At 42.3% G+C, this 17,858-nt stretch overlaps 1 protein-coding gene across 1 annotated transcript in view; it reads left to right on the top strand.

Annotated features, from left to right (window-relative positions):
* The window catches only part of IQGAP1 (IQ motif containing GTPase activating protein 1), a 133,796-nt gene extending 127,535 nt beyond the window's left edge, over positions 1-6,261 (top strand). Inside the window, exons 37-38 of the mRNA XM_006867150.1 lie at positions 2,724-2,832; positions 5,786-6,261. Of these exons, the coding sequence (XP_006867212.1) occupies positions 2,724-2,832; positions 5,786-5,899 (223 nt within the window). The 3' untranslated portion in view covers positions 5,900-6,261. The remainder of the gene's footprint in view (positions 1-2,723; positions 2,833-5,785) is intronic.
* The last annotated feature ends 11,597 nt before the right edge of the window (positions 6,262-17,858 follow it).

Raw genomic sequence — 17,858 nt, 5'->3', positions numbered from 1 at the left:
CATGTTGCAAAGTAGTACTCATTTGTTATTACAAACCACTGTATGTACCTTGAATGTGTAAAATAATTACGGAATTGGTTCATAATCACGGGTTGCATGGAAGTCAGACATTCGTAATCCAGGGTATGCCTGTATGTGTATGTTGTTGTTAGGTGTTGTCAAGTCGGTTACAACGATAGCGACCTGTGTACAGCAGAATAAAGCCCTGCCCAGTCCTATACCGTGTGCGCAGTCATTGCTATGTTTCAACCCCTTATTGCAGCCACTAGGTTAGTTCATCTCTTTGAGGGTCTTCTTTTAGCTGATCTCTACTTTACCAGGAATGATTTCTTACTCCAGGAATTGATTCCCCAGATGACCTGTCCAGTGTCCATTAGAGGGAAGCTTGCCATCCTCAACTTCTAAAAGCATTCTCGCTGTATGTCTTCTAAGACCGATTGTTTTCTTCATCTGGAAGTCCTGTAGTATGTTCAATTTTCTTTACCAGCTCCGTAATTCCAACGCATCAATCCTTCTACAGTCTTCCTTATTCATTGTTCCGCTTTCACGTAGGAGACGATTGAAAACCTACGGCTTGTGTCAGGCACACCGTATACCCCACGCAAAGTGGCGTATTTGCTCTTTAACACTTTCAAGAGGTCTTTGGCAGCAGATGTGCCCAATGCAGTATGTTGTTTGAGTTCTTGACTACGGCTTCCTTGTGCGTTGATTGTGAATTCAAGTAAAATTAAATCCTTGACAACTTCAATCTTTTGTCCATTTATCATGATGTTACTTATTGGTCCTATTGTGAAGATTTGTATTTTCTTTATGTTGAGATGTAATCAATACTGAAGACTGTGTTCTTTGCTCTTCATTAGTGAGTGTTTCCAGCAAGGTTGTGTCATTTGCATATTGCAGGTTGTTAATGAGTCTTTCTGTAGTCCTGATGCCATGTTCTTTTTCAGATTGTACAGCTCCTTGGATTATTTGCTCAGAATACAGAATAACTAATAGCGAAAAGATACAGCTCTGACGCACACCTTTCCTGATTTTAAACCACGTAGTTAGTGTCTCCTTGCTCTGTTTGAATGACTGACTGCCTTTGGTCTGTGTACAGGTTCCACATGAGCACAGTGAGCTGTTCTGGAAATTCCTAATCTTTGCAATGTTATCCAGAATTTGTCATGATCCACACAATCAAATGCCTTTACTTCGTCATTGAAACACAAGTCAACATCTTTCTGGTATTGTCTGCTTTCAGCCAAACTCCATCTGATATCAACAATGACATTCCTCTTCTGAATCTGTGTTATATTTCTGGCAGCTGTCAGTGTACTACTGCAATGGTTTTGGAATTATCTTTTTTTAAAAAAAATGTTATTTGCGTGTAATACTGATGACATTTTTTGATAATTTCTTCATTCTGTTGAATCACTTTTCTTGGAATGAGCACAAATAATAGCTCTCTTCTAGTTGATTGGCCAAGTAGCTGTCTTCCAAATTCCTTGGCATCGATGTGTGAACATCTCCAGCATTGCAGCCATTTTTGAAACATTTCCACTGGTGTTCCATCAGTTCTAGAACCTTCATTTTGGCCAATACCTTCAGCACAGTGTTCACTTCTTCCTTCAGTGCTCATCTGTTCTCCATCATGTGCTCCTGAAATGGTTGCACGTCTGCCAGTTGTTTGTGATACTGTGATTCTGTATATTCTGTTCATCTGATGCACCCTGCAGCCTTCAGTATTCTGCCCATAGGATCCTTCAGTATTTCAACTTGAATTTTTTTTCTTCTGTCCTTTTAGTTTGAAAATTGCCGAGTGTGTGCTTCCCTTTTCGTTTTCTAACTCCAGATCTTTGCACGTTTCATTTTAATACTTTATTTTGTCTTCTACTGTTGTTGCCTTTTGAAATCTTCTCTTCCTTCAGCTCTTTTACTTCATCATTTCTTCCAGTCTGTTTAGCTACTTTACGCTGAAAAGCAAGTTTCAGAGTCTCTTTTAACATTCATTTTGGTCTTTTCTTTGTTTCCTGTGTTTTGTTTTGTTTTCTCTTCTTTCCTGTCTTTTTAATGACCTTTTGTATTATGTGTTTGTGTGTGTATGCACACACACACAAGGGGATTTCCAAAAGGTCGTGGAAAAATTAAAATAAAAGATAAACAGGACTTTTTCACCAACTTTTTTAATCCCCCTCATTTATATCTAAGTTACTTCTTTCTAGTAAATCTCATGATTGTTTTTGCACTGACTGCTTTTATTTTTCACTTCTCCCAAGCCTCGGGCATGCAAACAAATGCTCTCTCTGTTTCTCTGTCTCTCTCTCTCTTCTCACTCACACACACACACACACACACACTCACATACACAATCTTACCTCTCTGTCTAGCTCAATATCCTCTGATTCTCATTTTCCCCCCATTAGATTCCATCAGTAGTCTCTTGGAGGACAGCCAGATTCCCTTTGCCATCATCCCTTCAGTAGCCATGTGTGGCATCACTACGTGGTTCCTCTTTCAGTTGAGTGCAAGTGCTGCGGGAGAGGCTGTCCTTCCTCTGTGTGAGTCTCCGAGCTGATGAGACTTAGGAGGAGCCATCCCACACGGCCTCGCCTGTGGAAATTAACCTTGGACCTGTATTTTCTACCCCTGTTCTTCTTTGAAGACTTCGTCTTTCTCTTTGCCCCAGACCACAATGTTTTTATTTGAGAACATAAAAATCATTATGTGTTCTGTTTCAACAGGTTTAAAAATGTTATCTTTGAAATCAACCCAACAGAGGAAGTTGGCGACTTTGAAGTAAAAGCCAAATTCATGGGCGTTCAGATGGAGACTTTTATGTTACATTATCAGGTGGGTATGTGCCAGGTGGAGCCAGAAAAGCTCTCTCTTGTACACACACACATTCTCTCTCTCTTTAAATATGTTGTTGTTGTGTTAAATGCCACCAAGTCAGTTCTGACTCATAGCGACCCTGTGTAGTTTCCAAGGAGTGGCTGGTGAGTTTGAGCCGCCGACCTTGTGGTCGGAACCGATCTTGCGGTCCAGTGCTTTATCCCTTGTTAAGTGCTTTTGAGTCAGTTCTGACTCACAGTGACCCTGTATAGGATTTCCAAGAGTGGCTGGTGAGTTTGAACTGCCAGCCTTGCAGTTAGCGCTGCTAGCAGTCCAGTGCTTATCTTCCAGTGCCACACCAGGGTTCAGTACACATACAGAAAGAAACCTGTGAGAGCTGGGACTGGACAGGACTGCCTTGGTTTTGGGGTCAGGGTGCAGTCTGACCACTTTTCTGTTGCTGTCTGTTGTTGTCAGTTCCAGACTCATAGCAGCCCTGTGTAGGATTTCCTGGGAGTGGCTGGTGGGTTTGAACCCCCGACCTTGTGGTTCACACCGACCTCACAGTCAGATACTTGTCCTATAGCAGCACACCGTCGGGGGAACTACTTCTCGAGTTTTCTTCTCCATTATGTTTCTACCTTACACACGCTCTGACTTTCGCAGGATTTATTCTCTTTATGTATGTGTAGATGGTAATTATGTTCTTTTCAAGAGAGGAGAAATAAATAAAAAGAAAATTCATTCATACTCAGGCTCCATGTTGTGGGGAACGAAGCTGAGGATGCTGGTATTTCTGATCTGGTCTGTGTGCTCTGGAAAAATCGTTTGGATGTCTGATATTCAGAAAGCATTTCTCAACAGCTTCCCACTTAGTGATGACACTAAATTGAGCTGATAATCTTGGAATTGAACATAATGCTTAAATACAAAGTTCTAAGCCTAGTTGTTGTTAAGTGCCATGGAGTCAGTTCTGACTCATAGTGACACTGCACGGGATTTCCGAGGCTGTAAATCTTTATGGGAGCAGAACACCTCATCTTTCTCCTGCAGAGCTACGGCTGGTAGTTTCAAACTGCCGACCTTGAGGTTCACAAATAATCTCTCATTTTTATTTTGAAATTATCTCTGATTTTCACACATTAAAATAGTCCAGGACTTTGAGAGGCTCCGTAGGTAATGTCTAGACTCCTGTACCTTGGTCTCTAGAGTGTTCCATAATGTGTGTCTTTCTCTGAACACTGTTCCCTCTTACCAGGTGTGCTTCCTCCTTCCCCAGCCCTCCTGATTCTGCAGCCATTTGATGAGCACTCACTCACATGTCTGTTGTTTATAAGGAGCTGCCGCACAGTTGGCTCTGACTCATGACTACCCTCTGTGTCTGGAGTGGAACTGCTCCGGTGGGTTTTCCTGGCTATAATCTTTACAGAAGCAGTTCGCCAGCCCTTTCTCCTGTGGAGTTCCTGGGTGGGTTCAAACTGCCAGCCTCCCGAGTTAGCAATCGATTGCACAAATGCCTGTGCCACCCAGGCTCCTCGGCCATGTGAGGTGCCGCCTCTAAAGCTCCCCAACTCGCCAGGTCACAATCGGGGGCGTCCTCTCTGCTTCTGTTTACAGCAGGTGTCACACTGTCACCACAGTCTATTCAAACTGTGAGCTCCTTAAGGACAGGTGGCATCTTGTAATCACCTTGGTTTCCGTCTCAGTGACTAATGTCAAGTGAACAAGGAAGAAGTAACTTCATGATCCACGTAGCTAACTTTTCAGTCCCTTGGTTTCACCCAATTCTAATAGACCAAGCAGCCTGCCTAAGGAAGGTGATTGATTCACCTGCAAACTCGGGAACTCTGGAGGGCCTGGCAGCTGAGGGGTTCACGTCAGACACAGGAGATACCCCGGGGGTGGGGGGCCATTGTCATGGAGCAGCCAGGACTTTTCCAAACTGCTGATTGGGGTCCTTGAAGCTTTTGGGTTCCTCTTTTTACCACCATTTTTCTTTCTGGAGTTTAGGATGAGGCCACTTCGATTTTATGAACTTGTTCTGGCCCTTGGAGGGTTGTGGGAAAAGCAGATCTGGATTCACAGCCCCCAGCTCTGTACTCTAGGTGGACGGCTGCCGACGAGTTCTCTCTTGTCTGTAATCCACAAGGCTTAGTCCAGTCAAGATGGGGCTTCTGAGGGGATCTGCTGGGCCATTTAAATTCAAGACAGAAAAGTCAGCTCAGAAGGTTGTGGCAACTGATTTTAGGGACCCCAGAGGGGTAATCTTGATAAGATTTTCTCAAAGGACAATCATGGGGGCTTTTTAGGAAAAAGTATTAAGAAAAATGGAAAACTTCATTGGTGAGAAAAAGGCCAGGAAAGTTGCACCAAGGAATTTGTTCCCATTGCACTAGTAGTGTGCCTGCTCATTCTCTGAGGGTAGCAAGGCTGCCCTACAAGAATTGGGACCCTTACCCCATTCACTCCACAGCCTTCATCTTTATCCTTGAGGATGACAAAACTGCCATTGTGATGTGATGTAAATTAAAGAGCACAGAATTATCTGGGCAAGAGTTAGAGTTGGAAACAGCCTTCAAAAGTGTATTTAGAATAGATGGAGGGAGGCTATGTCGAGACACAACAGCCTTCCATTTTTTTATATTTATGTTAAATAAAGGTTTCTGTGGTTTTTATTTTTTTATAGCAATACTTTTTTTCTTACCCTTAGACAAGACAGGACTTCTGGTGTGGTGCTGTAGGATGAGCACTGGACTGTACACCCCATGGTTGGCAGTTCAAACCCACCAGCTGTTCCTCGGAAACCCTGTACAGGGTCGCTGTGAGTGGGATTCAGCTTGACAGCACTTAACAACAACAACAATATACAAGACATGCCGTATTCCTTCTGGATTCCTCACTACACTGTGTACGTTCTTGTCTTGTTATGTCGACTCGGTTAACCGTCAACGTTGCTTTTTTTTTTTAACAGGACCTGCTACAACTACAATATGAAGGAGTTGCAGTCATGAAATTATTTGATAGAGCTAAAGTAAATGTCAACCTCCTGATCTTCCTTCTCAACAAAAAGTTCTATGGGAAGTAAATGACCGTGTGCTGCCAGCCCAGGAGGGTAAAGGGACGAAGTACCTCTTGGCCTTTCTAGGATCCTTCTCTGCCCACTGGAAGTGAAGGCCCAGCCCAGGACCATTCCTCAATCTGACCCATTTCCAATGCCACATTTTGTATTCCTCCTGCTCTGTGAAGGCATTGCTGCCCGTTTCTTCCGTAGTGAAATTGTTTCTCCGGCTTAGTCTAACCCTTCTGGTCTCTCCGTTTTCCTCTGTCACAAAGAAGAGTGGAAACCCCCACAGAACCGTTCTCTTTATAACGCTACCATTTTAGAGGTTGCATTGCTGTATTGTGAGCTTTTGATGTTTGTTTTTCATCAGTAATAAGGATGGGGGGGGTAGCACCAGCAACCACACACATACTGGGGGACTTCAGAAGGTTCATCCAAACAGCCCATTACATTTTCATTCCACTTTTTGAAGCCCCCTGGTATAAGACCCACGTATAGAGTTTGATTGCTGCAGTTATTGGGTTGTAAAGTCCCTGCCCCATCAGCACAATTGAAGGATAAGCAGGGGGTGTGGTCACTGGTACTCTTCCATTCTAGCTCCTAAATGGGCAGAGCTAATACAAATCACTGTTCTGTATCCAGAGAAAGCACTTCTAGAAAAAAGACATAATCTTTCAAGTGTTGCTGCCAAATGTGGGTCATCTATCCATGTAACACCCTGGCCAGTAAATGGGAGAGTCCCATTGATAAACTCAGCTGTTTGGGTAGATTCCAAAGGAGCCCTGCTTGTGTATGTTGATGCACGGTGACTAGGTTCAGGAAGACAGTCCACTCCATCCCTACCACACGGCATGGGTTAGATCTAGCTGGATGTAGTTGTCTAAGATCATTTTATACCTAAGAGTGCCTTATTAAAGTATAGGTTTATTTCTTAAAATGTGGGTGGTAGGAGTTGTAAAGATTTATATAATGCTTCAGAAGCCTTTAGAATACTGTAAGATGATTTTTTTATAAATTGGCTTATCTGTATATCTGAACTCTTGATCTTTCTTGTAGCTAAAACACTAGGATCTATCTGCAGAGGTGCAGAGAGAGAATCCTGCCTTGAAACAGTCTAAAAGCCAGCAACCTGTATTGTGCTTGATATGAAAGTCTTTTTTTCTCCTCATTAATTTCTCTTTTCCCTTGCTTCCCACATTGTACCTATATGTTATAAACTCCAGTTTTCTGGGTTTTAATTTTTTTTGTTTTAATCAGCTCTAAACATTGAATTGAGGAAACGTGTTCTTAAATAAAAAGTCATGTACTTTAATTTTGTTTTTCAATCCAGGAAAACATTGAAATCATGCTGATGAGCCTCCCTTTACTCTGATGTTGGGTTCAGTGTTCTGTTACGTAAAGTGCAAAACTTAATAAACTCAGATGTAAAATTTTACTGATGGATGTTTAAAGCCAATAATTTGTTTGAATTCATAGCAAATTAGTGGTGTGTCCCTATCACAAGTGTAAATACTGGAGAAGTGTCTTTCACCTTGGACTGGTGACTCAGTCCTGAGCACAGTGAGTAGCGTTGCCACTCCAGGCTGCCTCACAGACTGTGGTCAGACACCTCGGAGAGCCCTAGAAATCGGGTACAGTGAGAGTGAGCATGGGAGCAGCTTTCTCTACTACCCTGACCTTGAGTTTTTATTAAGTTTTGGAAGACCACTTTTTTAGTAAACACTTTTTTCTCAGATCAAATCAATAAAATCCTATTACCATTGATAATCACCTCAAAAAATAGGAACCATGAGAATGTCAATCGTGTTTCCTTAACAGAGGACCCCCTTCCCAAACTTCCCAGCCTCAAGACCAAATCCAGATAATAATGAGCACAGTTTAAAGCTCCTTTAATAAAAGTCAGTTATTTGTAAGGATTAAAGTTTCCTTAACACAACCTTTAATATGAAATAGCACAAAATGCACTTCAAGGAAGGCTTGTGATATATATGAATTGGGGGTTTTCCAGCATAGACGTGCCGTGGCATTGAAACCAGTTTTTCGTACTTTTCTTTATTCGCTGTAGCATTCTTTTGTCTCATCTTTCCTCCTTTGACCTTCTCTTCGGCCAGCCATCATGACATTTACCATGAATTTACTTCCAAGAATTTGGACGGCCCGGCAGATTGTTGCTGTACACAATTGCCTTTGTATCTCTATGAAATTAAAGGTCATTTGTTCATGTTTGTGTTTATTTTTCTCAGTTTCATTGTTAGCATTTCCTGCTAAACAGAGTGTTGACTAGAGTGAGACTTAATAATTAAAAACCACAACAGAAAGCAATCCCTTCCTTGACACAAATCAGCCATCAGCTCCCTGAGCAGCAGATCTCAAAGCAACATGTAAGATGTGAGTTTGAGCCTTTAAAAATAATGTTTAGTCTCAGCTTAAAGAGGAGTGGGGGAGCAAACATAATGTCACTTGATACTGATTGGTCAGTGGCTGGAAGTTTCAACTTGTGCTAACAGGAGCAGCGTAACTCAACTAGGTGCTGGACTGAATGCACATACAGTGTGCCCCACCAGCAGTGAGTTCACATCTTAATGTTACTGCAGAAAAGGAGCACTAACCCATCCCTTCCAAAGCGCTCTGCTCTGCCGGGTTCAATAGTTACGTACAGCGGCCACACAAATCAGACACCATATTCACAGGAGTTTATTAGAGATGTTAAGTGCCATCTAGTTGATTCCAACACAGCGAGTCTGTATAGGGTTTCCGAGGAGCAGCTGGGGAGCTTGCACCTCCGATCTTGTAGTTCAAACAACTTTGCAGTCTGACTCAGCCCACAACGCCACACCAGGACTCCACTAGGAACGTTGTTGCTGTGAAGTGCCCCTGAGTCGATTCTGACCCATAGCAACCCTGTATAGGGTTTTCAAGGAGCAGCTAGTGAGCTTGAAGCACCGACCTTGCAGTTCAAACAACTTTGCAGTCTGACACATGAGCAGGTTACAAATCAGGGTCAGAAATGCTCAGGGCAGAGTTGTTCCAGTCAGGACAGCCTTTACTGGGCTGTGCCCACAGGCAGGCTATTAACAAAGCTCTCAGGATTGCTGATAAATGCTCACTGGTTATACACCACCATAAACCTCAGCCTGAAGACACCTGACTCTTAGCTCCCAAATTCAGTTCCTGGAGGCACCCCACTTTACAGGCCTCCTGCCCGAAGTCACTCAGCTTTACTTGCTCCATGGGCTGGGAAGCTCATCACTGTCTAGTGCTCTGGCTCTTGCTTCTGCTGCTGCGGCTCTCTCACTCCCAGGTCACAGCTCTCTGTCCCTGGGTCAAGGAGGTTCAATGTGCAGGGACCTCAAGGTCCAAAGAATGAGCTTGATTTAGTGGCCCTTTGATAGATTCCCACCCCTTCCGAGATGGCTTCTTTTATGCCCATGTTAGAGTTTCAAGTTTTCAATATCACATTTAACCTTTTTAAAAACAAAACTTTATTGTAAATTGAGTAACGGTTTACAGAGTAGATCAGTTTTATATTCAACAAATGATTGCCATCCCCTTCACGTGCCAACTTTAAACAGTATTTACCTCAATTCCATTTACTACATTCCCCTGCTGCCCCCGTGTCTCCCACCGACTGTCTCTTCCCTCTGCTACCCTGCCTCTTGTATGTTGCCTGTCCTGTCACTGTGTTAGTGTGTCCAGTGAATCATTTTCCTTCCCCACTAACCACCCCCCCATTATCATTTCTTTTATCAAGCAACTCTCAACTTTTTACAACATTGGTCTTATAAAATACTGGTCTTTTTGGGATTGACTAATTTCACTTCTGAATCTTGGTTTGTAGGATTAGCACTGGACTGTGAACCATAAGGTCAGCAGTTCAAACCTACCAGCTACTCCTCGGAAACCCTATATGAGGTCGCTACGAGTCAGTCGATTCAATCGCATAGCATTTGTAGGATACTGAAAGGTCAGTGGTTCAAACCCAGCAGCCACTCTTTGGAAACCCTAAACCCTATACAGGATAGCTATGAGTCAGAACTGACTCGACAGCACATAACAGTTTATTCAGGTTTATCCATGTTGTAAGGTTTATCCATTGTTATTCGCCAAAATTGGTTAATAAATAGTCCATTGTGTGGAGGTATCAAAGTCTAACCATTCTGTTGATGGACTTTTAGGCTGTTTCCATCTTTCTGATGTGTCCTTAAATAGACACCATATTGAAAGATCCTGTTTTCTTGCCCATTCTGCTCTATTGTTTCTTGACTGGTGCATTTAACCCATTTAACATTCAATGTAATTATCAATAGATGTGAATTGATTGTTGTCATTTGCTGTGGTGTGTTTTGTGTGTGTGTGGTACTGCTGGTTTCTACCATAATTTTCTGTACTGAGTTCATGTTTTGTGAGTTTTCATTTTCTTCATTTCTGTTGTGTTGAAGTTTACTAAATCTTTCTGATTTTTTGTTTTGATGCAAAAGTGTATTGCTTTTCTTTGAGGTTACCTTGTAATTTGTTAATTTTTTTCCCTATTTAAAACAGTCTGTTTTGTCTTGAAATTTACTTGACTTCCTTGCCATTTGGAAGTCCTGTATACTATTCCCTCTTTTTGTTTTATAGTAGACTTCGTTATATCACTGTATCTGGATTGAGTTCTAGGTGGTGGTTTTATGTTACTCTCGGGTTGTTGTCTGCTCTTGTTGGTTCTCAACTCAAAAAATACCCTTGAGTATTTTTTGTAAAATTGGTCTGTTGTTGTTGTTGTTGTTAAGTGCCATCGAGTCGGGTCCGACCCATAGCGACCCTGTACAGGGTTTCCGAGGGTGTAAATCTTTACGGGAGTAGAAAGCCTCATCTTTCTCCCGCGGAGCGGCTGGTAGTTTCGAACCGCTGACCCTAAGGTTCGCAGCCCGATTCGTAACCACTACGCTACCAGAGCTATTACTAATTCTTTTAATTTCTGTGTATCTAGAAAAGTCCTATTCTCACCATTGGATTTGAAGGATAGTTTTTCTGGGTATATGATTCTTGGTTGGCAATTTTTTCTTCCAGATTTTTGTATGTGTCATCCCATTCATTGCCTTCTTGCCGGCATTGTACCTGCTGAGAAATCCGTTCCTTACTGGCTCTCCTTTGTAGGTAACTTTTTGTATTTCTCAAGCTGCTCTCAGGATGCTTGCTTTGATTTTGCAAAGTTTGATTATGATATGTTTTGGTGATTTTCTTTTGGAATCTATCCTATTTGGATTTTGTTCAGCTTCCTGTATATTTATCTTCTTGTCTTTCATGATATTAGGGAACTTTTCTTCCAATTACTCCAAGAATTTTCTCTGTGCTTTTCATTGTCTCTTCCTGTTCTGGAATTCCAGTCACCTGTAACTTATTCCTCTTTATCGTGTCCCACATAAATCTTAGGCTTTCTTTGGATTTTTTCTGATAGTTTTTCTAGCTTAATAGTATTGAGAGATTTATCTTCAAGCTCACTAATGTGGACTTCATTGCTCTGAATATATTCCTTTGCCCTTTCAATATATTATTGATTTCTGAAATCTTCTGGATTTCTAATTGTAGGTTTTGTATTATTTCAGAATTTGCATTTATTTTGTCTGTTTGTTCTTATAGTTTTCCTGAAATTTTTCTTGTGTTTTCTTTGTTTTCCCTTGTCTTTCTATCAGTCCTTTGAAGGTACCTAAATATCATCTTTTGAATTCTTTTTCAGTTAGTTCCATTACCTTTCCTTCCTCAAGAAACGTTTCTTGGCTCAGCGTCTTAGTCATTTGTTTGAGGCTTTCTCTTTTTTCTTTGTGTGAGCTAAAATTGTCTTTGTGGCATTGTAGTGTTGTTGTATTTGTATTTAATTGATGATTGTATGCTGATGTGTTCTTAGGCTCTCACCAGCTGTCTCCTGTGGGTTTAGTTAGAGAATGGAAGTGTGTACACCATTCTCCATTCATGTGTTTTGGCTTAGGGTAGGTTGGGCTGGTATTGGTTGCTGTAAATCATAGATCAGGTAGTGTGGTGGTGGTGATGGTGTGCCATGGGTTCAGTTCTGACTCAGCAACCCTATATAGGGTTTTTGAGGCTATAAATCTTTATGGGAGCAGAAAGCCTATTTCTCCCATGGAACAGCTGGTAGTTTTGAACTGCTGAACTTGAGGTTAGCTGCCCGACTAGTAACCACCACACTACGAGAGCTCCTTAGATCAGGTAGTATAGGAGCTGATATTTGCTTTTGCCCAGTAAGTGGAGCTGCAGGGGATAAGATTGTGACTGGGCTGTCTGGGCACCGATGTCGTCTTCTGTCAGGTGGGAAAGAGGAGAAAACCTCTTGCATACAGACACAAGGAAATTAAACATAAAACAAGGCACCACTACTGAATAGAGAAAAAAACAGGCAGTAACCAGGAAAAATGAATGTAATGACTGAAACAAAAGGGACAGGAAAATGGAGCTGTAGAAGAGAAAATAGAAGGAAAAAAAAAAAATTCTCCCATGAAAGCTTGTAAGTCAGCTGCTTCATACCTTTATCTCCCATTTTAGATGTCCAATTTCTAAATTGCCATCCAATCAACTCAGTGCTCTGGGGAGGCAGCCATGTTCCTTGTTCTGAAGAGTCCTCCATTCTAGTTGGAACTTTAGTAATTGACACTAGCTCATAGTATCACACACCTTTCTCTTCATTGGGTCAGATTCTGCCCAATTCAGCCCTAGCCATTCAAGTTAGCTCAAATAGGCAAGCTTGGGAGTTCATACACACACACACACACACACACACACACACACATCCCTGTACCAACTGGCCCATCGCCTGTAGGCTCTAACCTTCATAGGCTAGATTGGTGCCTAGGAGTCTACACAGCTCCCTAACTTCAAATCCATCAGAACTTCCTCTTTTTTCTCTCAACTCATCTCTTCATTGTTGCATCCTCCCCCATTTCCATCCATCAGATTGTTCCAGGTGGTCACCAGTGAGCATACCAGGCTGTCTGCTTGCTGGCTCCCTTTAACTTTCGGTCCTAGAAGGAAGTTTTCTCTAAGGGGCACAGACAGTTTGCATCCAACAGCAAACTGCTTGCTCAATATTCCAAATGTTTGTCACTTTTCTCTCTGTAGGTCTTTCCTTTATACATAAATCTGTTCTCTGGGCAATTCTGGGTATGGCTTAAGTTTCCACCTAAGCCCCTTACTCTATACACAGTCTACTGGCTTAAAATAAAACCTGTTCCTTCTGAACAATTCCTAACTCCCTTTTTAGCACATCCAATCAAGTATAGGCTGAAGGTGAGGTTACAAGCTTTCTGTAATCAAGATAACCATATTAATTTTCACGACACGAAAAAGTATTTTACAACACTAGGTAGAAGAAACATTCAAGAGCCATAGTGCAGTTAGATAAACACATAACCCTTAGACCTTTTTAAAACACCAAGTTTAATCCTTCTCCACCCCTGGCCTTGGGCCTCTGGCAGGGTAGATCTAGTAGGCCCTGGCCCCCTATCAGCTGTCTTGTTTATCTGGTCTGGCTTTTGCCCCAGGTGACTCCAGTAGCCGTAACCTCCGCTCAGTTGCAACACAACATCTCTCACATTCCTTTCAACCATTACAGATAACAACCACCAAAATAATCTTCTAAGACATCAGAACTTTGACTTCACATGCTATTTTAATCTTTCTCTTAGCAAATCCTATGGTTCCATGAGTCTGAAGCCATTGCAACAAACCCCATTCCTGATGTCAATTACAAAACTAAACTAAGCACCAAACCATGCCTCCCAAAGGTAGTCATTGCAGTGGCCACACAAAACTCAGACACAGTCATGAGGTTTCTTAGGGAAGTCAGGGTCAGAAACGCTTCAGGCACAGTTGTACCAGTCAGGAAAGCTTTTCCTCTGCCATGCCCACGCGCCGGCCTCTCTCTGCCCAGCCAATGTTACAAAGCTCTTTTATGACCTCTATAAATGCTCACAGGACACGACATTCGGCTCTAGCTCTGTGGGTCAGCAAACTGAGCTCTCCCAACTAAGTGTGTGGAGACACCTCACTCTACAAGCAAGCCTCCTGCCCAATGTCACCCAGCTTGACTTGCTCCATGGGCTGGGAAGCTCACTGCTGTGGCTTGTGCTCTGGCTCTTGGCTCTGCTGTTGCTGCTTCGCTGTGATTCCTCCAGTTTCACGGCATTTTATTCCTGGGTTGAGAAGGTCCAATGTGCAGGAATCTCTGGATCCAAATGACACATTCCATTCCTGTCTCTTATTTGATAGTAGTGAGATCCCCACTCCTATTAAAGTGTCAAGTGTTTACAATCACAATGAACTCAGCTAACAATCACAGCTGAGTCATATTATCCTAACAGCATTTTCTCCCACCTTTTCTTACCCATACCCATCAAGAAAAAGTGGCGGGAGTTACAAGGACTATGGGTAGAAGAGTCGTATAAAGTAATGCATTGTGGGGCACTCACAGACAAATTAGTAGAAAATCTAGGGGAATTTGGAAAAGGTAAACTGCAGCAAAAAAATAAACAAAATACTGGCTTCCTCCTCAGAGGGCAGCCTTACTTAAAAAATACAACCATGGGGACTTCCAGCAAGTTAGTGGACCAAGCAGACCACTACACAGACCCTCTACAACAAAGATAAGAGAGACCAAATGAAACAGACACAGATGAAAATTTGGGAACCCTGAACGTCAGAGGGAAGGTTAGAGAAGTGGACGGAGTGCTTGCTGGGAGGAGAAGCTGAACAGGGATGGGGAGAGAGGGAGACTGGTGAACTGTCCAGACACAACTCAATCATTTTGCGAGCCACTTTGGTGAAAGAAGGTGGCCTGGCAGAACAGATTCACACAGGCTATGGGAAATGTCTGATTCCTCTTTTCCTCCACCCTCCCTGGTGACCAGAGGTATGGCCAGCTCCCACCCTAACCTACCCCCAGCTCATCCACTGCTCTCTGGGAGTTTGGAGTCACATGGTTGGGAGCCACACCAGTGTGAGTCAGGGGCTGGCTGTGCCACTTTGCCACACCACTCTGCTTTGAGTTCAGGCAGGCTTGGCTCCAGACCTACAGAACCGGCACCCTGCCCCCAGCTGCGCTGTGGTCCTAACAGACACTGAAACCAGCTCCACCCTGGGCCTCCACTGACTACTTCTGGATTGAGTGCCCTAAACATAGATAACACCAAGACGGATTGTTGTTGTTAAGTGTCATCAAGTCAGTTTCGACTCATAGTGACCCTGTATAGGGTTTCTGAGCAGTGGATGGTGAGCTTGAACCTCCGACCTTGCAGTTCAAACTGACTCTAACACCCAGATGGATAGGAACTCCATTTAGGGACAGGAATTCAACTGACACATCTGTCCCACACGCACCTTGTTAGCTCTGTGGCTTTGCCAGTGTCCCCAGGGTCTTCTCTGGGTCCAACAGCTGCACTGGTTTTTTGTTTGGGTTTGGGGGTTTTTATTTGTTTGTTTATTCTTTCTCCTCCTTCTTCTCTTTCCATTCCCTTGAATTTTATTCTTTCTATCTCTGCTTTTGTTTTCCCTTTTTTTCTTGTGTTTCTCATTTCTCCTCTTCTTTTTTCCCCCTTTGATCTTTTTTTTTTTTTTTCCTACTCTCTACTCTCTTTCTCTTTTCATCTTCCCTCTCCCTGGATTTTTAAATGTTTACTATTATTATTTCTTCCTCTTCTATTTTGTCTTTATAGTTATTGTGTTCTTTATTTCTGGTTGCTTCCTGTTTTAATTTCGTTTTTCTCTTTATTATTTCCTCTTTTCACACTTGGTTCCTTGTTGGTCTATTCTACTTTGTTTTCTTGAGTGTGTGTGTGGTGTGTGGAGGGGTTTTCTCTTTCCCACCTAACAGGAGACAGCAACGGTGCCCACACAGCCCAGCCACAACTATACCCTCCGCAGCTCCACCCACTGGGCAAGAACCAATACCAGCTCCTACACCACCTGATCAACAATAGACAGTAGCCCACCTGAGCCAAACCCACCCTGAATTAAGGTGCACGAGCAGCGAGAACGGTATGCAAACTTCCATTCTTCACATGCACAGCGGACAGTTGGTGATAGCCTCAGAACACACCAATGTAAAGTCATCAATGAAACACAAATACCAGAACCCTGCAGTGCCCTGGAGACAAGAGGTAATTTTAGCTTACACAGAAGCACAGAGAGAATGGTGCAAGCCAATAACCAAGATGCAGAGTAAGAAAATATTTATGAGGAAGAATAGGTAATATAACTGAGAAAGAATTCAAAAGAATGGTACTTTCAAAGGATTGATAGAAAGATCGAGGAAAGCAAGGAAAATACAGAAAAAACACACACAAAAACTTTAGAAAATTTCAGGAAAACACTACAAGAACAAACAGACAAAATAAATGCAAATTTTGAAACAATACAAAACCTGCCATTAGAAATCCAGAAGACCAATACTAAGATCTCAGAAATCAGTAATACATTGAAAGGGCAACGGAGTGGATTTGAAGCAATGGAAAGCCAAATTAGTGAGTTTCAAGAGAAATCTCTCAGTACTAGTATGCTAGAAGAACAATCAGAAGAAAGAATGAAAAAATATAAAGAAAGCCTAAGAGCTATGTGGGACACCATGAAGAGGAATAATTTACAGGTGATTGGAATTCCAGAACGTGAAGAAACAATAAAGAGCACAGAGAAAATTGTTGGAAGAAAACTTCCCTAACAACGTGAAAGAAGAAACGTATACAAGAAGCTGAACAAACCCAAACAGGATAGATCCCAAAAGGAAATCACCAAGACATACCATAACCAATCTTTCTAAAACCAGAGACAAGGAAAGAATCTTGAGAGCAGCTTGGGAAAAGATGAAAAGTTACCTTCAAAGGAGAAGCAATAAGACTAAGCTCTGATTTCTCAGCAGAAAGCATGACGGCAAGAAGGCAATGGGATGACATCTACAAAATTCTGAAAGGAAAAACTGTCAACCAAAACTCATATACCCAGCAAAGCTACTCCTCAAATACAATGGCAAAATTAGGCCATTTCCTGATGAACAGAAATGAAAGGAATTTGTCATGACCAGACCAACAACAACAAACTACCTGAGATTACCACATAAAACACCACCACCCAGAAATCAATCCAGAGATTGAAGTATTGAAAGTCAAATGAACCTACAAGATTCAAAATAGGGAACCAGAGATACCACTTTATAATGAAGTCCACTACAAGGCAAAAAGAGGAAGTGGTGTAGGTGTGGAATTTCCAAACGGCAAGGAAGTCAGGTAGATGTCATGATAAAACCAGCTGTTTTAAATAAGGGAAAAAATGAATAAATGACAAAATAACCTCAAAAAAAAGGTCCTGCTGCTATTCATAATGTTTTCAGTGGTTAACCCTTTAGAAGTAATCTACTTCTCCTTCTTTCTATTCTGGTTTAGTCTGGAAGCTCTGCTGAAGCCTGTCCACCATGGGTGGCCCTGCCAGTATTTAAAGTATCAGTGGCATAGCTTCCAGAATCACAGCAACATGCAAGCCACCACAGTGCGACAGACTGACAGACAAGTGGCTTAATCATACTAAATAAGGAAAATGAGGCAAAGGGGAAATAGGGGTAGGAAGGTAAGATGAGATGAGCAGGCCAAGGAAATGCCAGTCAGTGCTCGGAGCCTCCTGGCTGTGCCATCCTACAAAACAGCCGCAGATTGGCTGTGGCGGCTTCGCACACATTTTTACCCATCCACCCACTGAAAAGGAATTTGGAAAAATTACACATCCCTTCACACATTGTGATTTTGACATCTAAATTTATGGATGTTCAAATTGTAAAGTATAAGTACCCACATGTTGTGATATTCAAGATAAGAAAGATCTCACTTTTAAAGGTATCCTCCTCTAGCCTCCAGATTTCTAAGAAATCTGTACCTAGACCAAGAAGCAGTTGTTCGAACAGAACATGGGAACACTGAATGTTTTAAAATTGGGAAAGGTGTGAGACAGGGTT

The sequence above is a fragment of the Chrysochloris asiatica genome, unplaced genomic scaffold (genome assembly GCF_000296735.1).
Source record: "Chrysochloris asiatica unplaced genomic scaffold, ChrAsi1.0 scaffold00101, whole genome shotgun sequence".
Lineage (NCBI taxonomy): Eukaryota > Metazoa > Chordata > Mammalia > Afrosoricida > Chrysochloridae > Chrysochloris > Chrysochloris asiatica.
This window is presented reverse-complemented; position numbering and strand designations above follow the sequence as displayed.